At 32.3% G+C, this 23,880-nt stretch overlaps 4 protein-coding genes across 17 annotated transcripts; 1 reads left to right on the forward strand and 3 right to left on the reverse strand.

The window, feature by feature from the left end:
* Positions 1-10: 10 nt before the first annotated feature.
* Positions 11-3,753, reverse strand: LOC113846453 (scarecrow-like protein 21). Of its 5 annotated transcripts, none has more exons than XM_027474754.1 (3): positions 3,530-3,753; positions 3,214-3,408; positions 61-2,110 (listed from the first exon to the last, which is right to left on the reverse strand). In XM_027474754.1, the coding sequence occupies exon 3, from the start codon at positions 1,863-1,865 to the stop codon at positions 234-236; it is 1,632 nt and encodes a 543-aa protein (XP_027330555.1). In that variant the 5' UTR covers positions 1,866-2,110; positions 3,214-3,408; positions 3,530-3,753; the 3' UTR covers positions 61-233. The 5 variants fall into 5 exon arrangements, with proteins under 5 accessions (XP_027330551.1, XP_027330555.1, XP_027330554.1 ...); XM_027474751.1 differs by lacking the exon at positions 3,214-3,408 and adding an exon at positions 3,101-3,145 and having other exon boundaries at positions 130-2,110; positions 3,530-3,624; XM_027474752.1 differs by lacking the exons at positions 3,214-3,408; positions 3,530-3,753 and adding exons at positions 3,101-3,145; positions 3,459-3,504 and having other exon boundaries at positions 130-2,110.
* A 4,021-nt stretch (positions 3,754-7,774) lies between these two features.
* On the reverse strand, positions 7,775-9,226 carry LOC113848025. Its single transcript, XM_027477377.1, has 4 exons — positions 8,984-9,226; positions 8,821-8,870; positions 8,648-8,729; positions 7,775-8,004 (listed from the first exon to the last, which is right to left on the reverse strand). The coding sequence occupies exons 1-4, from the start codon at positions 9,207-9,209 to the stop codon at positions 7,958-7,960; spliced, it is 405 nt and encodes a 134-aa protein (XP_027333178.1). The 5' UTR covers positions 9,210-9,226; the 3' UTR covers positions 7,775-7,957.
* Positions 9,227-9,430: 204 nt separating this feature from the next.
* Positions 9,431-12,638, forward strand: LOC113846898 (transcription termination factor MTERF9, chloroplastic). Of its 3 annotated transcripts, none has more exons than XR_003501731.1 (6): positions 9,431-9,776; positions 10,178-10,244; positions 10,322-10,455; positions 10,547-11,236; positions 11,467-12,117; positions 12,193-12,638. XR_003501731.1 is itself a non-coding variant. In XM_027475627.1 (5 exons), exons 1-5 carry the CDS (start codon positions 9,501-9,503, stop codon positions 11,782-11,784), a joined length of 1,551 nt encoding a protein of 516 aa, XP_027331428.1. In that variant the 5' UTR covers positions 9,452-9,500; the 3' UTR covers positions 11,785-12,483. The 3 variants fall into 3 exon arrangements, 1 of the variants encoding a protein (XP_027331428.1); XR_003501732.1 differs by having other exon boundaries at positions 10,322-10,437; positions 12,193-12,618; XM_027475627.1 differs by having other exon boundaries at positions 9,452-9,776; positions 10,322-10,437; positions 10,547-11,320; positions 11,467-12,483.
* Positions 12,639-15,687: 3,049 nt separating this feature from the next.
* LOC113846363 (zinc finger CCCH domain-containing protein 18-like) lies at positions 15,688-21,053 on the reverse strand. Of its 8 annotated transcripts, XM_027474526.1 has the most exons (9): positions 20,338-21,043; positions 18,984-19,632; positions 18,708-18,947; positions 18,453-18,614; positions 18,177-18,356; positions 17,361-17,434; positions 16,983-17,153; positions 16,793-16,886; positions 15,688-15,863 (listed from the first exon to the last, which is right to left on the reverse strand). In XM_027474526.1, exons 1-9 carry the CDS (start codon positions 20,399-20,401, stop codon positions 15,815-15,817), a joined length of 1,683 nt encoding a protein of 560 aa, XP_027330327.1. In that variant the 5' UTR covers positions 20,402-21,043; the 3' UTR covers positions 15,688-15,814. The 8 variants fall into 8 exon arrangements, with proteins under 8 accessions (XP_027330327.1, XP_027330329.1, XP_027330330.1 ...); XM_027474528.1 differs by having other exon boundaries at positions 18,708-19,619; positions 20,338-21,053; XM_027474529.1 differs by having other exon boundaries at positions 18,708-19,632; positions 20,856-21,043.
* Positions 21,054-23,880: the final 2,827 nt, after the last annotated feature.

The raw sequence follows: 23,880 nt of genomic DNA on the forward strand, positions 1-23,880 counted from the left end.
TTTTGTAGGTGTAAATTATCACTATTCTTTTAACATTGTAAGGGGTATCAGTAAATTATAGAATATATAGTCCTGCTTGATTGTACTGGCATTATTGACATAAAATCAAGTGTATTTTTTTAACAATTTATAGAGTAATTTGACTATGAAATGAGTAACTGGGAAAGAAGATAAGGATGATACATAAACTAAAAGCCTGCAGTCACAAAAATGAACTAGTTGTCATTGGATTATCACCTCCAAGCACAAGAGGAAACAAGAGCTTGGTTCATCCAACCAAGACATAGAGCACCATCTCTCTCTTCTAGAGTGTATTGTCCTTGGTAGCTTTGCTGAAGATTTTTTATTGAACCATTAATAAAGGAGCTCAATGGATATGGTGTGAATCCGGCCATTGTGAAACGTGATCTCCACTTCAGCAGAAGCTCATGACGTTCCACTCTTTCTGCCCCTTCACATGCTACTAAGTTAACAACTTCTGTAGCCAAACAATGCTGTTCCACATTAATCCTTTCTTTGTGCTCCCTTGGCAAAGCAACATCAATAGACTCAAAAACGGCCAAGTAGTAATTCATTGTCTCAACAAAACGGGGCAAGAACGGAAGGTGGTTGGTATTTGATTCTTGCTCAACCAGTGTCACCACCTTAGGAGACAAGCACTTTGCCAATCTCACCAACCGGTCACGATGATTCTGACAGTCCACACTTTCATCTGGTACATGGTGCAGCATCATGGCAAAATTCACAGCAATAGCTTCACTAGGTCGAAGTTCAAGGTCTTCAAGTCTCACCTCAGAAGGAGCAACTCCTATAGCATGGAACTCAAAGGGTACATTACATGAATGTGCAAGCCTTGATAACCTTTTTCCAACAATTTCAAGGCCCCCTCCCCTGTAATAAGCTGAATTGGAGTCATCAACACCTGTTATTCTGATCTTTGGCGGTCCTCCAGCTCGGCTAGCAAGGGCTTGGATCAGGCTTACCCACTGGATTCCCTGGTTAATCTGAAAATCAATTATGTGGACTTCACTTTCCTCCTTCACAGCTTCAGCAATTGCTCCATTTGCTGACATGTACCCAAATTTGAGATATGGACAAACTTCATAAAGCAAATGCATGTATGAAAGGAGTTCTTTTCCAGTTGGCTCTTTACATTTTGAGGCTTTGTAGATTGTGCTTCCTGAAGAGGACAGCCTTGCAACAAGAGCTTCCAACATGTAGGCTCCTAATCGTTCAGTTGGGTTGCCTGAAATGGAGACCATTTTACGCAACTCGGACATCAACCATTCAGCTGTCTCCATATCATTTCCAGCCACTGCTTTCGCACATGTAAAAAGCATCTCTTTCAAATCCCCTCTTGATATCACTTCCATCATTTTCTTCCACCTCTCTGCCTCTAACAAAAATGAATCAGATTCTTCTGGAATAACAGTATCATATGTATCCAGAATGTCTGAATCATGTCCCAACATAGCACTTTCAAGCTCTCTTATCTTGTGCCTCAGATCATCCTGGTTATGTGTCAAACAAGATTCATTTTCTAGTGAATCATTAATAATTTCAAGAGAATGCTGCGAACTCAACACGTATGATTTTGACTGTAGCTTTGAGACTGGGCTATTGTTAGGTGAGAAACTGACAGTAGATGGAGAATTTAAGTAAGGGAAACTGTTGTTTGCAGAGGATTCAAGGGTGCAATATTGTTCTAAATTATGAAAAGAAGGGTAGGTTGCATGGCTACTGTTATCAGAGGATGAGTAGTTGTCTGTGTTCTCATTTTGCAAGAAGCAATATGACCCCAGATTTTGCACAGGCTCAATGCTGAAGCTGCCAGAGCCAAAGGACATTTTATGTTTCTGAGACATTTACATTGAAAAGCAGCTGGTTCTTGTTCTTTCTTTTGAGGCAAGCAACCAATTCTTTGAATATGCTCAAACAACACCAGTGTGTTTCTGCTACAAACTCAGTTTTTCTGGTTTCTCTTTTTGTTGAAACTTGGAATTGAAATAACTAATGTTAGTAACTTCTAATTTTAAGCTCTGTGATCGTTCTCCACATTTTAATCTAATTTCTGATGGACACGAGCTGTCTACTCAAAATCTGAGATATTCTGCAGAAAGGGTAACACAACAATTAAAGCAAAAAAAAATAAAAATAAAAATAAAAAAATAACATAAAATAACCAGAGCTATAAAACGAAAAATGCAGTCTATGTCCTGATGGAATAAGAGGCCGTTTCCTCAAATTGATCTTTTTTTTTAGGTTTATGGAATATATTACTCAAATAAAGGCTAGAAACCAATAAGAATAGAGTTGGATAATTTATTGAAGCCATGAGCAGGCATTTTAAAACTTGAAGATACAGCATACTATAGTTTCCAGATTTAGATTAGTATATGCTATTCCAAATAGCTGCACACCAAAGTGTTTGATTTTATCCACACAGGCAGTTGTGTTATTAACCTCTAAACACAACTGCAATTTTATCATTTTACTTGAATTTTTTTTATCACTAATCAATATATGCTTTAGTTTTCAATTTCTACCACTTGATATTGTTTGTGCTTTCCAATTGGATGCAATCAGGAAATGGACATCGGCTAAAACAAATCTAACTAAATGAATTTTGGAACACCTGCTGCTACTAAAGTGAGATCTTTTCTTTTTGTTTTTCTCTTATTCACTAAAGAAGTGTAAAGATTGAGTCGTTCAGAAATGCCTCCCACATGCTATTCTTGGTCTTCAATTCCTTAAAGGTAGACTCGAAAGATCCATTAGTATTCTCTGGAACGCAAAATTATTGAAGCATGTTCTGAAGTTCACCTCAATTACATTTGACCACCACTTTCCTTGCAATAGTGATTTCCAATAAAAAAAAATATTGGAAGTTCAAATATAAAATTATTGATTAAAAAAATGGTAATTTTTCCTGAAAAAAATGACTTCCTATTTCTGATATAATGAACTTTTTCTAATAAAACTTTTCTACTTTTGTATCCTTAACTTCACCTCTCAAGGCTATATTAACAAAATTGTAAAATCATTCAAAGTTCAAACATAGTGAAACACCAAGACACAGAGAGAAATTCTGATCAATCACCATGCTGACTCAATAATACCTAAAGTGATCCACTAAGTTTGCCCCCTAAAAGCTGAAAAAAATAACAAAGAAAGCGAAGACTCATTAAACTAGAAACCAGAAAGAGATGAAACCTGGAAACCATTTCTGCAGTTAAACATGCCATCATTAAAAGTTTCATTAGCAACCCGTTTTCACAAACACAATAACTGCCACTAAAATAAATTATGCTATGATGATAAGTTAAACAAGATGCAACATCTCCTTCAACTTCAACCTAACAAGCAAAGACACTTATATGGTAAAATCACTTCCCTCCCACAACATCCCTACAAACCAAGAAAACAAAAATCAGTGCTATAATTTCAGAAACTCTCACCTCAAATGAAAAGGAAAGTATGATTTGGAACTTTGAAGCCAAAACAATACAAAAGTAATGCACTGACCCACCTTTATTGCAGCTAAAAGTAGAGAGGACTTGGCATGTATATGTATATGCTTATGCTATAGAGACTTTTTGTTTTTGTGGTTTTATTCAAAGTAGGAGGTAAGACCAAATACAAGGTTGTTGATTGCTATATTTTATAGCAAAGCTTACTTAAGCAACCAAAAAGTCTTGTTTTTCTTCTTTTTTGTAATTACTTTGAAGCCACTAAACGCATTCAATCATGTTTAAAATTTATCTCCCAAACTTGTCGTTTTTAAGTTGTTAATCAACTTATTTTTTAAGTTAAATCGTGTCATTTATGCTAATCCCCTTTTAATTTTTTTTCTTTTTTCTAAACTCATCGTTCTTTTCATGCTCTTCTAACATAAAAGATAAACAACATTTAAATATTAATGCGCAACAACTCTAAAGCCGCTATGTTCTATTTGTGTTCCATTGCTCCGAATGCAAACGCACGTGCATGACACGTAAACATTAATTAGAGGATAGAAAATGTTTTTTAACACTAATTTGGGATAAAAAAAAGATATACCTTTAATTTTTTATGTGTATTTTTATATCTACACGTATATATAAAAAAAAAGTAAGAAAAAATGTGCATAATGCTAATTTCTTATATCCAAATAATACTAATATTAAACGGTAGAGAGTAAAATGCAAGCAACGATCCCAATTATAATTCATACATCATTTTTTAAAAAAGTGTTATGATTTAACTTTTAATAAATTAACCTTTTAAACTAAGCTAATGTACTTGTAAAATTAACCTCACGTGTATGTGCAGAACAAAAAATCATGTAGAGATAAATTTTCACCATCGACATCAAGATTTTAATTTAGTTTGGTCATTTACGTCTCTTAAATGGTAAATGCCGTAATGATTCGTTTATTGTTGTTATTTGAAAAGAAAAAAAAAAGGTAATAAAGGGAAAAGGAGTATGTCGGTACAACAATTGTTGTCTTGTTCCTGTTCTAACGTTCCCACACGGTTTCCAACATTTCAAAATACTAACACATGTTTTCTTCTTCTGGAAAAGTGCTTTTAAACACAATTTTGGAATAACAAAATGTTGTAACTTTAATTTTGAAGTATAAATTTGAAATAAGTGTATATATCTATATAAAATTGAATACCATGTCATATATAGTATTAATTTTAAAATGTTCAAATAACAAAACTATTAATTATCGCACAGCTCTTAGATTTTGCATGTGTGCATGATTACAACTGCAACAGTGTGCATGAGCCTAAAAAATTGTGTTATTGACTAAGATTTACTGTAAAGTTCTTTGAATTATATATTTTGTTATATGTGGGAATAGATTTGAAAAAGAAAGTATATGAAAGTATAGAAGTTATATATTGGTCTTTTTTATTGTGAGCACAAATTTGATATATGGTTGTTATTAAATTACTTTTTATCCATACAGTTTATAGGTTAAACAAAGTATAATTTCTTTTATGCTGTTTTGACCCTTATTTTCTTTTTAGCAAATCCAGTGATTGTACAAATTCCACCCAACCCAACCTATGTCTAAATTGGACTTAACCCCTCATGTGTCTCTTTTGGCCTCAACCACTTTTATGTGCAATAACACCTACATGCATAAATGTGTCTTTATACACTTAGAACTACAAACGCAAGTGTTTGTGTTGTCCTTTGAGCGTTGAAAAACCAATTTTTGTAGAAGCTATCTAATTCTGAAAGTTGAGTTAAAAAAAACTCATGTTTTCACTTTTGTTGTTGTGTTTGTTTTCAACCCCAACATGCCGCCCACCTTAATTATTCATGTCATAAATCGAAATATAGGATGACATGAATTTCATGTCAGCCATGCGTCATAGATTTGTAATGCTTACCATTTTTATTTTCCATTTCTTGATAGACAAGAAGTAATTAATGAGGAGAGGAATAAACAGCTTAATGAGTGACTTTGCAACACTAATTCAGAAAAAAATTATATTTATTATATTAAAAATACAACTCATTTTATATTTATTTTTTAAATTATTAGAAGCAATTAATTAAAGTATATTAAATACTCAACAACTTGTTCAGCATCACATTACTCGTGCCCAGGAAATATTAATTGTTCTTTTCCTAAGTTCTGACTTCTGTAACATTTTAAGAAATCTTCAATTTAACTGTTTATCAACTTTCTAGCTGAAGTTTCGGTAGGATGAATTAAGATTCACTGGTTAGAATTTTATGTAAGATATACCAACAAATGAATTGAATCATTTGCAAGGTGATATATAAAGATCCAGCTAAATGTATAGATCAATATAGTAAAAAATTACAGAAAGTAACACTACTACAATACAGTAACAAAAATAGTAGTTGAACTTCACCAAATACCAATAACAATTTAGTTTAACAGATAGAAAATGGGAGGTCTAAAATTGTGGCCGTGTCACCAATTCAAACACCAAGCCAAGGAAACTATTATCTTTATTTGTATTTATCTGTTCACAGAGAAAAGGAAACTATTTTTATTCATCTGTTTTGACAAAAATCAAAAATAATATTAATTATCTTCATATTATTAGAATAGTTTAAGACTAAAAAAAATCAGTAAAGAACAATTAACTTTTATAAAATAAATTTATAAATCTATACAATTTCTTCTCTCTAATAAATAAGTCACCATAGGTACAACAACGTTATGAACACTTTTTGGTGGGTATAGTCTTAACTTGCTGCAAGATGCACGCATAAAGAAGATGGTCATTGGCCATACACACATTCATCATAGTCAATATAAGAAAGTCTTAAAAGCAGGGAAAGTAAACAAAGGATAAGGTTCTCAGATTTGGTTGTAGATTTGTGTAAACTACGTTAGCTAGAGTAGAGTCAAGCAGTAACAATTAATTATAGCAAGAGTCATTACCCGTCTCTCACATCATTAATGACATGACAAAGATATAAAGAATAATATATATACATATATATATATATATATATATATATATATAATTAATTTTTGTTCTAAAGAAAAATCTTGTTACGGCGTTGGTCATACTAAGATTTTATATAATGTCAAAGTCCTTTAATGCACTGGGTTTCTGATAAGAGAAATACTGAAAAAAACTGGTGTTGACTATATTAATTAAAGGTATTAAAAGAGTCAAGTTCAAAATCATAATCTGCTTCCAGAGGCAACGGTTTTTCAACTCTGGATTGGTTTGTAGCTTCAAATAGACGGTGAAACTTGGAGAATTGGGCATGATTGGTGTCAATAATTTTTATACTATCAATGCATTATTACACTACAAATGCAATTTGGGCTTAGTTTTGGATGCTACAAATGCAATTTGGACAGATATTTTATTTTTAAATTTAATATTTATAAAGTAAATAAAAGATTAACATTTTATATTTATGTTAATTTATCATTTATTTCTTTTGTTTCAAAAAACTTATTAAATTAGAGAATAATAAATAAAAATAAAAAACTTAAGTTTCTAATATATTCTAGCAAAAACCAAACATTCAGCAAAATGTTAAATAGTAAAGCATCTATAGATCTATTTGGGTTCTTGGAGCATTGGTTATTAAAAAGAGACACTGGACGATCTTTAACAATGATTATTCGTTATTATGGAAAAAGTGAATTTGGATTCTAAACAGTCGTCTGTGTCTTCTGCAGAAATCTTTACTAATAATTTTGCATCTTACAGTCATAAAAGATTATAATATTTTTAGTTTAATTTTATATTTTTTTATATACTACTTCTTTTGTGGGACACGTTGGACGGCCGCAGAGGATCCAAAACCGAAGAAAGCATGCAAAATTTTATTGATTTCACTTGCATTCATAGGAAATGGATTAAAATTTCTTTTATTCATCTCAACCAATGGATCGATAGTCTTAAAATGGAAAATTGGGGAAGCTACCCTTTTGCTAAATTTCCAAGTATTGGCATTAAATATTTGCTCTGTATATCTTAAATGTATTTATTGGGTAGCTAGCATTACATCCTATAATAATAAAAATTAAAGTCAATTCAATTAGAATCTTAGATAAAGGAATAATTAATAATAATAAAAAAAATAGCTAGAATTCTAATGCGTTCAGAATAAATAAATCAATTTTCTATTCTACCACTTACACAAAACAGCCCAAATATTATTTAAAACAAAATCCAATATTGATATCAAGCTAGATTTTGTTTGATTTTAGTAAAACAGAGTTCTCATTCTTTTCATTCATCATTAGTGTATACAATTTTTCTAGGTGTGTTTTAATAAGGTAACAAATACTATCTCTCTCAAGAAATAACATTGATCTTTCCAATAAATTTTATAGTTGGTGATAATTGCTAATAAAGTTGTGTATAATGGAGAATGTTCCCACAAACATAGAATCTGTGCTATTATAAAGTTGTCATCGTTGAAGTATGTTTGTTTTGTACAATGCTGTAGAAATTAACCGGAAAAGAATCTTTTCCAGGACTGCCAAGGAAGAAACCCACCTGCAATAGATAGCATTTGAAGGACTATAAGGTAATCAACTTTACATAATAAAAAATTACATCAAGAAAACATAAATGAGAAGAACAATAGAGAAACAACAAAGCAATGAGAAGCAACAAGTCATTGATACTTTCAGAATAATTACTGCAGTAATAGAATTACTAAAGAAATGCAAGAATTGACCATCATATCATTTGTCACAGTTCACAGCCCAAATGACAGGAACTATGAAGAGGATGATCTATGAAAAATATCTCCATTTTAACATCAAAAGACTCAAGAGGTTGACAATAGATATTTGAACTAGCTTGGGAATGCAGGGATTTCTACAACTCCTAGGTATTCAATTTACATCCAAATAATTTCTTAATTTCATACCAAACATTAGATTTTAAATTTACATACATTCAAGTTGCTGAGTTTGATGTTAATCACTGACACATCTAAATTCCTCAAAAATCCTATAAATCAGGAATATTTCAGAGGCATACAATGACATTCACCCGGCTGCATACTTAATTGCTTAAATATAGTACCTAATGACATGAGAAACATACAAGAGACACTTACATACATAATACGTTTGAAGTTTTAACAATAAAGGGTGAACAAAGGTATGAAAATGATTAGAAGCAATCATACCACATTCTGGGCAACGGAAATACTCCTTTTCCCTTAAAACAAGCCCTGACCCTCCACACTTCTCACACCTTCTTTGAGCTATCTGTACCAACATGCAACAGCGAAGCATAAGATTCATAATTTATGCACAAGCACCTCCAAGCCTAACTGAACCAACTAAAATAATTACTTACAATTCTCTTGTTAAATTCAATTCCTGCCACCACAAAAGGTGTAACCCCAGCTACAAAATTCAAAACAACAAACACACACAAAATCAAACACAACACACCTTTCTCTTTGTGAACAAATAAACCTTGAATTAACCACCAAAGGGTGTGAGAGTTAAGAAGGTACCTATAGCACCAACCACAATTTGCCAGGTAACTTCCACTGGAACCGGATCAAGCACCGAGGTTACATCATCAACATTCACAGCACCCACCCTTGTTCTTCTGCTTGCATTCTTTACCCAAAGATCACAACTTTTTCTGTGAATTATTGGACAATTTCGTGTAACTGTGCTCCTAGTTTTCACACTCGTAAATGAAAGCATAGACAAAGCAGACATTGCTGTTTCCATGATCGTAACTGCCAAAACCGTTTCAGTTTCCACACCCAAATAACAGTTATAAATAATGCCACGTGGGCTATTTTAGCCCTCGGGCTCGCGCCACCCACACATTACTTTGTGTGACTCATGTTCCAGATATGGTTGTAAAAGAAAACGACACCGTTTCAATGGTGGGAATTGGGCCCCACGGGCTTACTCGTAGAAAAAAGGAAGATAAACCTCAGTGTGCTAACATAACAGTGCTTAGATTCTGGTTTAGGGTTTTGGAGTATATTCTTTTCTGTTTCTCTCTCTTCAGCAATGGCTGCTATTATATCTCTCTATCCTTATAATCCTATGTTACACATTACAATTCCTTCGTGTTCTACTTCTCCAATTCGAAACTTGGAGAGATTTCAATTGGGTTCCAGAAGGTGGAAGAATTTGGTGGAGCTTGCAGCACATTCCAATCCGAAGATTCTCAAGACTAACCGAAGGTCAAGGTATGGACAAGCCTTCTCACTGTATGACAGTGATGAAGACGATGAAGAAATGGACGATGATGATGACGAAGACGATGATGTTTGCCTTTCTGATGTGAGTTTTGTTTTGTGATTCAATTGTGCGTTAATTCATCTGGTGAATTTCTAAGTTATTGAAAAAGTGAAGTGGGTCATTGATTATGCATTTTAAAGGTTTGAACTTTTTTATTTTCCCCAAATATATTTGCATTGACGAAAAAAGGGATGTAGTAGTGTTCAGCGTTGCTGGAATTTTGGGAAGAAAGTGTTAAATTTCAATCATGTGCATAATGCATTTCCTGTTTGAAAATTCGGTTGTGTTTATTTTCTGCTTGGATTGTTGATGGTTAAGCTCTGCACTTTGGACAGCATAATTGAACAACATGATGTTTAAATTTTAATTATATGTTGATATTTGATTTTTTTTTTTTATTGTTTATTATTGATTGTTTTTTCCATTGTGGAACATGTGCCCAGGATGAATTTGCTGAGCCTGCTGACTTTGATGTTAATAACAAGAGATTTAAGTCACAGACAATTAAAGGTGTGCTTGAAAGAGTTCTGTTGATTTGTTTTAAGAGAAAAGATAAAATATTCATGATCTTGTTTGTGCTTGTGCAGGAAAAGATACACAACAGGAAAGGGATTGGGGTGTGAGATCTTATAACAATGAACAAAGAACTGCAATGACCAAAAGTGAGCGAGTGGCATCGTTACAACGAAATGACAGTAGAAAGGTACCAAATGGTGATAACGTAAGCTGTTAAGTGTCAAATTGAGCCATTGGATGTACCTGTGGTGTCCAGGAACCTTACTTTCTTTGTCTTTCTTTTTTTTGAATTGCAGTTTAGTAGAAATTTAAAGGAGGAAAAGTATCCACAGTTGTCCGAAGAGATTGATTTGGATGATAAATGGTTACCGCTTCTTGATTATTTAAGCACCTTTGGAATTAAGGAATCACACTTTATCCAAATGTATGAGAGGCACATGCAATCACTTCAAATTAATGTTTGTTCTGCACAGGAAAGATTGGAATACTTATTGAGTGTTGGTGTTAAACATAGAGATGTAAGAAGAATTCTTTTGAGGCAGCCACATATTCTTGAGTATACAGTGGAGAACAATTTGAAGTCTCATGTTGCGTTCTTGAGGGGCCTGGGCATACCTAATTCCAGAATAGGGCAAATCATTACAACTACTCCATCCCTATTTTCTTATAGTGTCGAGAATTCATTAAAACCAACTGTAAGATATTTAGTTGAGGAAGTCGGCATCAAGGAAAAAGATTTGGGTAAAGTCATTCAGCTTAGTCCCCAAATTCTTGTGCAGCGAATTGACATTTCATGGAATACTCGATATATGTTTCTTACGAAAGAGTTGGGTGCACCCAGAGATAGCATTGTGAAGATGGTGACAAAACATCCCCAGCTTCTCCATTACAGCATAGATGATGGATTACTTCCAAGAATAAAATTCCTAAGGAGCATAGGAATGAAAAATTCAGACATCGTGAAAGTCTTGACTAGCCTTACACAGGTCATTTTGCATGTATTTTCCTCATTATTAATTTATGGTGATTATCCTGTTTTACTGTTCCAAATTTCCATTTTATGCTGTTTTGTAGGATACCCTAAAATTGCACACATAGAACAGGGAAAATAACATGTTATATGATATTATCATTGTTACAATCTTTTGAATCGATCCTTCAAATAATGTGAAGAATAGTATGTATCTCTTGTTAATGTTTTCTACTGTACCTGCAGGTGCTATCTCTGTCCTTGGAGGAGAATCTAAAACCCAAGTATTTGTACTTGGTAAATGAACTTAACAATGAGGTGCAATCCTTGACCAAATACCCAATGTATCTTAGCTTGTCTTTGGACCAGAGAATTCGTCCTCGTCATAGGTTCTTGGTTTCCCTAAAGAAAGCTCCAAAAGGGCCATTTCCACTTGGATCTCTCGTTCCAACTGATGAATCTTTTTGTCAACAGTGGGCTGGAACTAGTTTAGATGCGTATTTGGCATTCCGCCAGAGATTATTACTTAAAAAGTTTGCTGAGAAATATGAAAGAAAAATGTGACAGATCAGAATCAAGTTTGTATCAGTCAACCTGCATGAGTACCAGAAGATGAAAATCTGTTGTAATATTATTGCCATGCAACATGTTGCTAAAAAATGTTCTTGGTCAGCATTGTGGCTAAAGCACAATCACTAGAGTTTAATCAGCGACTCGGCATACTATTTGTACATGATGTCACGACACACTCAAGTATTGGGTCTTATCCCCGCAGAAGTTGCTCAACTACTTTTGCAAAATTTAGTATTGCTGTTTGTTTTGTAGTCAAATAGTAGTTTACCAAGTGCTTGTGACCTGAAAGGAAGAACATATCACAGTGCGGTTTGTCACCATAAGGTGAGTTTATTTGATAATTAAGAATTAATGCATTCGATATTTTGTTTTTAATCCTAAGTCCTTAACTTTATGCAGGTTGAGGGCAATTTTGCAAACTTATATTGGTATAAATTGAAGAATGAAGCTGTATCAAATCTAAGATCCAGCTTATAGATTCTGTCAATACTACTTTGTTGTTTCCATTTTACCTTCAATGATGTGTGTGTATGTGTATTTATTTTTCTGCTTTCATTCCTTTGTATATCTGAAATCAATAGGACTTATTTTGTTACCCTTGTCACCATCCCGACAAGTATATGCGATTCTTTTGTTACCCTGCGGCCATTTGTATCACATGTATGAGTTGAAATGACATTTTGATTCTCGTCAAGCACTATTGAATTCTAACTTCTGGATATGATTCTTCATTTGGTGGGGGAGGAGTTATTTGCTTAGTTTATGAGATGTAATACAGTTTTAGTTGGTGTAATATATCACTTTCATCTTTCACTCATGTATTCTCAGAAAAAAAAAAATTTCCCTCAAGTATTGGTAGATTCACCTGAGAAAAAGATAATTTTTTTTATTGTGATAAAGACAAAGATGCAAGAGACGGGTTAAAATCAATGTTCTTGTATAAAACATGGAATTAGTCAGTCATTCTTTATTTGTAGGTACTCATTCAAATAGATTTTTATCCAATAATTAATAAATCAAAAGTTGTTGCTGGCTCTAAAAACTTTTTTGTCGTGTTGATTTGCAATGGAATAGACGAGTGAACTTACTATATTTAGGGTGTGTTTGAATTGAGTAAAATCTACTGAAACCTGTATTAACAATTTCAATACTACAATATAACTTCCATGTTGAAACATGGTTTAACATGGTTTTAGTGAATTTTCAAATATACATTTAACGGTTGTTTCCTCCTCAATCACATAAGTGTTTTTTGTGTTATTTTTATATTTTGTGCTTGTGATATTTTTGCATCCTTTGACCATCTTGTTTCAAAGACATTTGGACACAGTATCTTCTCTAACATGATGGGTTCCTAGTGTGTGATATTTGTGGTTATCATAAAGCAAATGACATTTATTGAATGACAAAATTTCTAGAATGAAATGAGTATAACCATTAGAAAGGTTGAGCTCTTTCACCTCAAAGAAAGATCAACGCGTCCAATCCTTTTCCAAAAACAGATATTGAAATGGCTAAGAAGATTTCCTTTCAAGATAATGAAACATTATCTTGGAAAATCTCTTTCATAACATCTTCACTTTCACTATCATTCGGATTTCCGTTCATAGATTTTATTAGCCTTTTTATATTTTATTTTCTCGTGGTGACTCATTTCATTTGTTTTTCTTAAGTGTACTCAGTACTCAGCAACTTGTTCATTAGCCTGTAGTCATGTCATATATTTTGACAAGATTGAGACTAGATTATGAGTCTCTCTTTTGCCTCCACTATAAAAAGAGTTTATCAGCTGGAAAAAGATAGTCTTAAATAACAATTCTTACTATCATTTCTTTGTTGTTTTTTTCATCAAAATTAATAATATTAATTATTATTATTATTATTATTTCTTTCTTTCTCTCTTTTTTTCCGTCAAAATCAGTGATGCATATTGGCCTTTGTGAAATTACATTCACGAAACTCACGTGCAGCAAACTTTTCCTTGAGTTGAGTAGTTTTGTTTGTGACTAACATTATCCTTGTCATATATCATCCACTCACAATTTGATAAGGTTGAGTCTCATGGGCTATATTTCATGGTATCTTTGTGCAAGCAGACGAAGGTTTGAAGTCCTGTTGAAAAAATCGTTGAAATCTGTGGTAGTGAAGTCCACCACATGCAGAAAAGAATAATGGTACTTGTACAAACTTACATAAATACTCATATTCTCACTAAAGCTATCTTGGTCTTCTTGTAACATGTTTCCAGTAGCCTAAATTATGTAAACTTCAAAATTATTTGATAAAAAATTGAACTGAGAAATTGATGGAGCCATAGGCAAGTTAAAACAATCAATCATTATCGTTAACAACTGATAATCTATTTGTTTTTAGTTTAGAAGGGAAGTGATATGTGAAAAGAAAGTGGTTTAAAGTGCAAAACATGATGAAAATTCAACCTGGAAAACGATAATTGAATCAAGAATTTTTGAATTTTTTGGCACAACTTAAACAAATACATTTATTTTTAATTTATTAACTTTACTTGTTCTAAGTTGGCTCTTCTTTTCTTATCAAGATTAAATTAACTACAATATTAAGTTTATAATAACCAATATTTATTCATTTTAACTGGAAACTTTTTTTTTACTATTATTACTTTGTGGGTAGAGTCAAGTCTCCATTATCATCTTGCATGGATGTCACTTTCCAATAATGAATGCATTGACATATGTCTTTGTCAATTTTGGCCCGCCTCATTCAATTTCCATTGGAACTATTTGATCCAAACAACGTTGTTTGGGACAATTTTTCCTCAATATCATATATGCTATACATGCAAAACATATCTACCAAAAATGTAATAAAGTAGATGAACGAAACAAAAATTAAGCAAAATAAAGAGAAACAAAACAACATTTGACTCGGCAAAAACAATAATAGTAAGGAGTTTGGTTTCAAATTGCATTTTTTGTTTTTATTTTATATTTTCACTTTTAGTTATAAAATTACTATTTTATTTTCATTCTATTGTCTATTTTCAAATGTGTACAAGAAACAATAAAAAAAATAGAAAAAAGCTAGGCCTTGTTTGTTTCCATTTTATGTTTTTATTTTCAAAAACTATATTTTAAAACAATTTTAGAAAACCATTTTTAAAAAGAAAATGAAAATAAAATTTATGTTAACAAACAAATTTTATTTTATTTCATTTTACTTTACTTTTAAAAAGAAAAAAATATTTTTAAAAATAGAAAACAAACAAATGTACATGTTTTTCTTCTTGGGTAAAGAAGAAAAGAAAAAAAAAACATAAAAGACAATTTACAAAAGATATAAACTGTCTAAAACTAGAAATCTAAATATTGTATCTAGAAGGTTTTTGTATACATCTTTGAAAACAACAACAAAATTAAAATAAAATAATTTTATAATTAAAAATAAAAACAAAAATGAGAACAAAAAACATTTTTTTAAAATTGAACATCTCCTAATTTTACCCTTTTGGGTAGCACTGAAGCATTTCCAAATAAAATATTTTGATTTCTAACCTCAAACAACTTCATGCATGTTAAGGACAATGACAAACATAAACCATTATTGAAGTTGTTCATAGGGTGTGAATTAGTTCCTCGGTCCATAGCCACATATTCTAAGGGGTTCTTCAATACTGAAAACTGTGGACTATATACCTAATTCTTTTCATCCACTAAGGACTTGATAAAACTCAGAAAACTATATGATCTAAAAATAAAACCTTTTGCACCTTTGTGTAATTAAAAACTATAACCTTCTTACATGTATCATTAAACTTATGTTAATGCCACCAATTCCAATTTTGAAGAGGAAATTCTTCCTATGTCTCTTCTTCAGCATGTATGTACTTGCCGGAATTGACTCATGTGCCGAAACTAGTTGAGAAATAGTTCAATAGTACTGTATAATGTATCAAAAGAAAGCTTCTATCTCTGGCCTGGATCTGTTTGAACTCTATATTTCTTCTATGTGTAGTATCTGAAACTATGTCTGTCTACGTCCCGCTTTATATTGGAAATGCAAATGGACTGTCTGGGAGATTGAGTGCTTGATTGCTGGATAAAATTAAAATAAATAAGTAACATCATCATCCATAGTAAATCAAATATTTTAGGATATGTGTAGCAGCCAAACTGCATGTTTGGAAACAAATAATGTCATCAACAAAGAACTTGTAATGGTATGATTGCTGAGATCATCAAAGAAAATTATGTTTTACAAATCCTTTAGCAGATAACATGGAATTATTGTTTATGGACCACGGTATAGTTGATATATCAAAAAGGTAGAAAATAGAAAATCCATACCAAGAGAATATAATGTATAGACTTAATTGCATTTTTTTGTCAATCTGTTACATCCAATGTGTGATTTCAGTCTCAATATTTTTTTTATTCGAATTAGTCCCTCAAATTTTGAATTATTACAATCAAATCCTTCTGCCAATTCTATTCACATTAAACCATCAAATCCTTATTTACTAACAACTAGAGATTTAAGGTGAATTTAGGGTACCAAATGATTCAAAAGATACAAAAGTAAAAAAAATAATTATGAAATTTGAAAGAGATTTTATATTGTGCAACGTTAAGGTTCGGTTCATAGAGGGGAACTTGTTTAAAAAAGGTTTCAAAGAGGGGGAAATTTGGGATCTATTAATTTTGGGTGAAATTGATATTTTAATTGGTGGGTTTTCAAATAAAAAGATGTAAAATGGTTTAACGGGTTTAGTTCACAGAGATTTGGAGAGAAAATATAAGAATCTGAGAGTTTTAGATAGGAAAAAAAAATACTAATAGAAAGAGTTTATTGCAAAAATTAAAATATTGAGGGACTAAGTTCAAGCATAAAATTATTAGGAGACCAGAATCGCACGTCAATCATAGTTGAGACACCAAAAATACAACTAAGCCTAACTGTACACAAGACAGGTGAGCAGTAGATTGGGGTAGGGAAGAGAAATCTATTAGAAATTGATGCATACCTGTTCTCATCAGAGAAATTGGTGTCTAATAGTCTAGGTTTGTCATCCTGTAGATAACTGAAAGATTCTTCTGCTTGCTGGAAATTGAAATGATCTGCAAGAAAAATTCTTTCAATCAATATAACATAGAAGGAGAGATCGAAAACATTGAAACTTAAAAAGAAAAAATGTAATATATATGCATACACACCATCTAAAACTCTTGGCTCATCCACAGAGAAGCCAAAACGAGGTGAACTGGTGAAAGGTTTTTGAGCAAACTGAAGCTGTGCAAGCTGTCTTCTCTGAATTCGCAGGGCTTGATCCTGCTCTTCAATCAGCTGTCTCCTTATGGATCTATGGTTCCCACAACTTCTCAGAACTACATAAATTTCACATTAGATTGTACAAATGCATCTCTCACAATAGGAAACAGAAATAATGCAGAACATAAGCATATCACAAAAATAATTAAAAACAGCTAAATAAATTGGATGAGAAAATCAATCACAGAGGCGAGCTATATGTGTTCTAAATTGTTAACCATGAGCAATAATTTAGGTTCCAAACTTGATAGATAACATCATACTTGAGTTATGTTCAAAGTCCGTATCTAAATAGTGCGGTGAACAAATATGGAGCTCAGTTCTATCGGTGCACTTCCTGCATCCAAATTAAAATGTACATGAAAATTATTATGGGAAAAAAATTAAAGGCATTAACAAAATATAATAGAATCTTACTAAAAGGTATATGAGTAGCATCATAGCATGCAAGATTTCTTAAGATGAAAATACTGATTCAAATTACTGCACCTGTCCATCTTACCTTTGCATTTAAAGAATATAGAGAGAGAACAGACTAGTTTTGAAACTTCAAATAGTGTATTTGGCTTCTTTAAAGTGAGGAGGTGTGTAAAGTAAGAAATCAAGGTTGTATCCACCCTTGATTTGAAATAGGTAAAGTTTATGAGGTACTTTAATTCAAATCAAGGTGGATACACCCTTACCTTCTCAATTTAGAGGAAATAAATCCCAAAGAACTTTACACTAACCATAACTTGACACATTTTGGAATTAAATTTTGCATCTTGCATAGAGGACTCGGATGCTAAGCCCTAAAATTTGTATATCAGATCAGTATTAGTATAATTAGGAGCAATGGCTGGACAGGAAGGAAGAGCCAAGAACCAGAGAATCAAACACCAAGGAATAATTTTTCTTCAATTGTCAATGTTGATGACAATTTTGCAGTCATTTCAAACTTAAGTATAAGCTTTCATTTTGCAACATGAACTAAAACTAAAAGCAATAACGCATACATAATAAATGAGAACTTGAAGCCATAAAACTAAAAGAACTTCCAATCAGAAAAATAAATCAAAATAAATGGACAAGGAATTCACCTTTCATTAACCTTTCCTTTCTCCCGGTATGGTTTCACAAGCACCCGAGACCCATGAACATAATGGGGATTCCCCTTGCCCAAAATAGTTTTGACAGTTTCTGGATCAACAAATGTCACAAATCCAAACATCCTTTTGGACTGGTTTGGAATCCTAACATCTTCAACTTCCCCAAATGTGCTACAAAGGAAATATGTAAAAGCAATTCATTAACACCAACAATTAACTGTGAAGAAGAGTATACATGCAGTTTAACACTAAAAAAAAGTAATATACTTGAAGTAATCTGACACATCATCCTCTGTGAAAGTGCTTTCAGCAGGAAATGTCAAATATATTTGTCGTGATGCACTTATATGTCGAGCAAACTCTCCCCTTTGCAGATATGTGGGAGCCGCTGCATCTTCGGCCAGCACCACAGCATGCTGCCCATGAGGTCTGTAAATTAACCATGAGAAAAGTCAAATTAGAGTAAGAAACATCAAACATTCAATACATAAGAATGCATGCAAAGTGATCATAAGACTTCACCTGTCTATTAGCCGAATACTATTTTTCAGTCGAGCAAGAAGCTTTGTCAAACTATAGCCAGACTTACCATGTCTCTGACTCTCAGTTAAATAACCATCTGCTTGCAGGACCTTTTTATATTTATCATAGTATGCCATTGGCAGGGAAGCAATTGACATTGGAGTGCTTCTTGATTTTAGGAGCTCAATAATTTCCAACTCTAACTGTGCTAGTGAACCTGGAGAAACCACCTGGTCCTCACTAATAGCATCATTTCCATACATCTGAGATAAGCACTCAGGAACTTGCCCATGATAGAATTTACAGTTTGCTCCATGCTTACAGAATCCTTTGTTGAAATAGTGACAGACCTTGAATGGAAATTCAGAAAACCTTCTACCAGATTTTCCACTCAAATTGGCTGCAGAAGCATCTAAGCCATAGAAATCATTGACAATCCCTCCAGTTCCAGTATTAACAGGATCCATATGATTCTCCAAACCGAACAACTGTGTCTGCTTCTGAAGTTCTGCTATAGAATCCAAGTAATTAATTCCCATAAAGTCTGGATTGGTATTGGTAGCAGAGTGAGGATCCCAATAGGGAGAGGGAACCTGGAAGCTTGGTGGTGAAGTAGGAGTCCTAGGGGAGATTACTGATAAATGGCTTAAACCTTGTGGAGGGTTGACAGTGGGTGAAATTGAGAGCATAGCTGGTGTAGCAGCCAACCTTTGAAGATCATTTTTGGCCTTAAATGCCACTTCACGGATGAAATGATCGGGGCATGAAGCCAATTTAGCCATTTCTTGCTCCCCATTGTCTTGCAAAAGGAGGTAGCCAATTATCTTTGTAGCATGCTCCGGCTCAATTTTCTGAATTTTATCAAAGACAATCCTTGTGTAGTCTGAAATATCCATAGCTCTTATCTTGTCACTGCAAGAAAATCCCAACGCTATAAACAAAACTTAGTGAATACTGCTCAGAAAACAAGCATAAAGAAACTCGAAGCCGCGTCACAAAGATTCAGCACAAAACATTTAGGGTGAAAGAAACCAAATTCCTAATCTTAAAATCAAATTGCACACCTAATATACCATAACAATTGAATAGTAAAACAAAATAAAACAAAAAACTACTAGTTCTGAGCAAGGGATTCAACAAACCCAAAGAGAAACAAAAGAAAGCGATGTTGTTGAACAAAAGACACCCTATTCCATGAATTGAGTTATAAAAAACCTAACAAGACACAACGAGTGAAAGATTGTTGGAAGAGAAAAACACTCCAGTGTAAACTATATTTCCCTCAATTTTCTCTGTCATCACCCAAAAAGGAAACATTTTTAATGCATAGCATAAATGGGCCTCGCTCCTCATGTGGAAATGAGCACGAAACACGCTCAGAAATACCAACATTCGCTAATCACATGCACCAAAAATTCAAAAAACATCAACAGAAAACAAACCAGCATTTGCAAACTATAAACCAGCACTGACATTTCAAAATTTGAGTCTAAAAAAGCTTCTCTTTTTTTTTCTTTTTTTTTTCTTGCAAAATAGAGAAAAGTTGGCTAGAAACACCCCCTCTCCAAATAAACAATTCAAACCTGAGAAAGAAACCAGTAAATAAGCAAAAACTTCAGAAGCTGCATACCCATCAAAGAGCAGAATGAGAAACAGTGCTGCAAGTGTTTCAAGAACCAAACTTTTTCTAACATTAGCTCATTCCACCATTCTTTTTCTCTCTCTCTCTACAAAGACCTTCACATACATTCAGATAGCTATCATCTTAATCCAAAAAGCAAAGAAAGAAATGCTTTTAAAAGGGTTCAGAATCAAGAGAGTAACAAAGACACCATTGATGGCTCTCTCTCTTCTGTAAAATCAAATCCAGTAACCTCTACACTCACTCTAGAAGCAGTACACTAATAAATGACTCTGCAGTGTTGTATATTTTTAGTTTCCTTACAAATTTTAGACTTTATAGAAAATCACATACAGCTGTTGAATAGTCACAATTTTGAGGCAGAATATTTTGCTTGTTCTTCGAAGACTATAACTGCTTGGAAACTGCCCCAATTACTAAAAACACCCTTTTAACTCTCTTTTTTTTTTTAATAAATAATAACAATTAATAATTATTCGGAAAAACCAATGTGCTAAATTTAGTACTTCAACTCTTCAACTGCACTGTGAGGTCGGCAATGTCATGTGTATATCTCTCGAGTTGAGTGACACAAAAATGAAGTTTCTTACTTTCTTTTATCTGTATTTAGAGTTAAGTTTGATTTGATATTTCTTTTAAAATTGTGACATAGATGTTTAAGGTAAGTTGAACAAGAAATTTTATCATAAAATTAATCTATACATTCCTTGTTTAAAAAAAAAATCCTCAACTTAAAAGCTATGTATGAAAATAATCATTAAGTGGGAAAAAAAAAATTAGATAAAGAGATGGGCCCTGGTTGAATCTGCACCATTGGATAAGATCCTTGAGATTCAGAAACTCAAATCTTATATAGCGGGGACCATGATGAGAGGGAAAATATACACCTTGGAAAGAGGCTAAGGTTAAAGGCTTAGTTGTGGTGGAACATTTCAATTTATTTGGGAGGGAACACAACCACAGAATAGGACAATGCCACATCTTTAAATATAAAAGTTGTTGCAAAAATCAGTGTCACATAGCCAACTTGATTAAAGGTCCACCCTTTGCATTCTTTGAGTTGTTTGTCATGGTAAATGGGGCCTTTGCATTTCTGTGAGGGGGCCACAACATCCAACAGTTTTATTATGTTCTTGTTATTAGTGATACAGCTTAGGCATTTCATTGTTATATTTGGCTATATAATTATAGTTATACCCTACATTGGGTATAAAATGAATGCCAACAAATCCTCAAATCTTATCTTCTTGGGACAAAGCTTAATTTGTGGCCTATATATTCAATGGAACTGGTTTATGTTTTTGTTCTCAGATTGAATATTTTATTAGTCAAATATAATCCTGAGTTTGATCTTATGAGTCCCTTCAATATTCTTTTATTTATAACACGTTTATTTTGTTTACCTTAACACAGGGCAGGTTTGTTTTGATAATATTTTGTTTAACTATGTCGTTCATTTCTCTCTCTCTCTCTCTCCCCTTGCTTGGTCCCAAGAACTTTGGGAGTTGTTCTAAACTAAAAGTAAATTTAGGGAAAAAGGAAATTTTAAAAAAATAATTAAATTTTAAATCAAATAAAAAATACATAGTAAATAATGATGGTATCACCTGTCACAAAAATTAAACTATAAAATAACAAAACATAGGCTTATATTTATGAATGAAAATTTAACTGTATAGTGTATCAGTTGATTAAATCATGTAAACAAAACTAGTAAATAAGTTAACTTGAAAAATCAAGATTAAATTAATTGATTGAATTAATCAAATAACTTAGTTTATAAGTGTAAAAGGCATATTAAATAACTTGAAATTTGTAAACTATTTATTTTTAAAAAGTCACTATTTTTCATTTTTTTAATTCATTTTAAATGATATATCATCTTTAAGATTATGCTTATGTTTTTTATTCTCATTTTGAAATATTTTTAGATAGGTTTGTAAATTTTTAATGACTTTATTTTATAAAAAATATTTTTAATAATTTTGTTAAATCTTCTTCATAGCGTATGGATTTATTCCTTTAAAAGCAATGAATATGATAATATTTATTTATTTATTTTATATTTTATAATGTATTTTCAAACATTTCAAAAAAAAAAACACACATTATAATCATTTGATTTTATCTCTTCTGTATAATACATCTTGAATACCAAATTAAGAGACTTTATAAGATCTATAAAAACATTTGTTTATTAACAGACTAATAAAAAAAATGACAAATACATGTCGTTAGTGTTTTATTTTTAAAATAAACCATAAGCAATGAACGAGTTAAATAACAATAATAAAGTTGATATCAATTAGTCACTCTTCAAATAGATTAAAAAAATAATAAATAAATAAATAAAATGATTACATAGACATTTTTATGGATATATACTTAAAAAAATGTGCAAAATATGTATCGATTGAATACCTTGTTTTATGTGAAAAAAGACAAGCACAGAAACCATTCATATATATATATGCTTCAGAACCTTTTCCCTGCCCCATTGTTTCAAACAAAAACATGCAACCCTTCAGAGAGAAGCTACCTCACCAATTTGAAAAATTGTCCTAATAATCATGTGTTGATGCCAGTGAAATGCATGTTCTTGCAGTGAATATTTTAAGATTAAAAATACATGAACACTCCTTAAAACGTTGGATGATCTAATCAATTTTTTTCTTTTTCAGTCAGAGATCACAAAATGTTTTTCAAATTAAAAGATACTAAATTAACTTTTACTCACAGGACCTTTCAACCCATATATACGAATACCATAGAGTTTTATACCATTTTGCCAGCCTTTTAAATTTGATCCAATCAAGTTTGTGGGTTATAGGATTTTCATAAGTTTGGTTGTTTTTGCTTTAGAAAAAGTTCACAGAATTTCTTGAAGCATACTTTTGGCCTTTAACATAAAACTTTTTCAGCACTATCATTGTCATATTTTACACTGCTTGATAGCACACCGAATAGGTGACTATTTTGTTGTGTAACTAATGAGCAAGTATGTCAACCAAAAGAGGTAAGTTAAGAAGAAAAATGCATGTACTCTCTTCCCTATTTTGTCACCATGTGTCATCAAGGTTACAGTTCAATTGCACCCAGTTTTTGGAACAAATCCCAAGATCCGCAAATGGAGCAGCTAATTGGGAATTGGGATTCTACTTATTGTAGCTTAGAGGACCACAACCACAAGAAGGATTGTGATTGTCTATTCATTTTGTTTTTGTTGCGTGTTTTTCTTCTTGGATTACAGCTAATCTTGCAAAGTTTAGCCCAAAACTTATTTAAGAAAAACCCATTATACAATTTTGAATTTAGATGCTCTCCTTTTATTGACTAACATGATGTGGTTATATTGTAGGATTTATTAATTGAATTGATGTAAAAAAATTCTTTCTTTTTCTAACATGACCATATCTCAGAGAATACAAATCTTACAATTTTCTTTTACTTTTGATCTAAATGTTGAAATATCCACTTTTCAGGGCTGGTTTTGGGCTGCATGATGAACAGATGAGAATTAGTCTTAAAACC

This window comes from Abrus precatorius, unplaced genomic scaffold (genome assembly GCF_003935025.1).
Source record: "Abrus precatorius isolate BTA unplaced genomic scaffold, Abrus_2018 Scaffold8, whole genome shotgun sequence".
Taxonomy (NCBI): Eukaryota; Viridiplantae; Streptophyta; class Magnoliopsida; order Fabales; family Fabaceae; genus Abrus; species Abrus precatorius.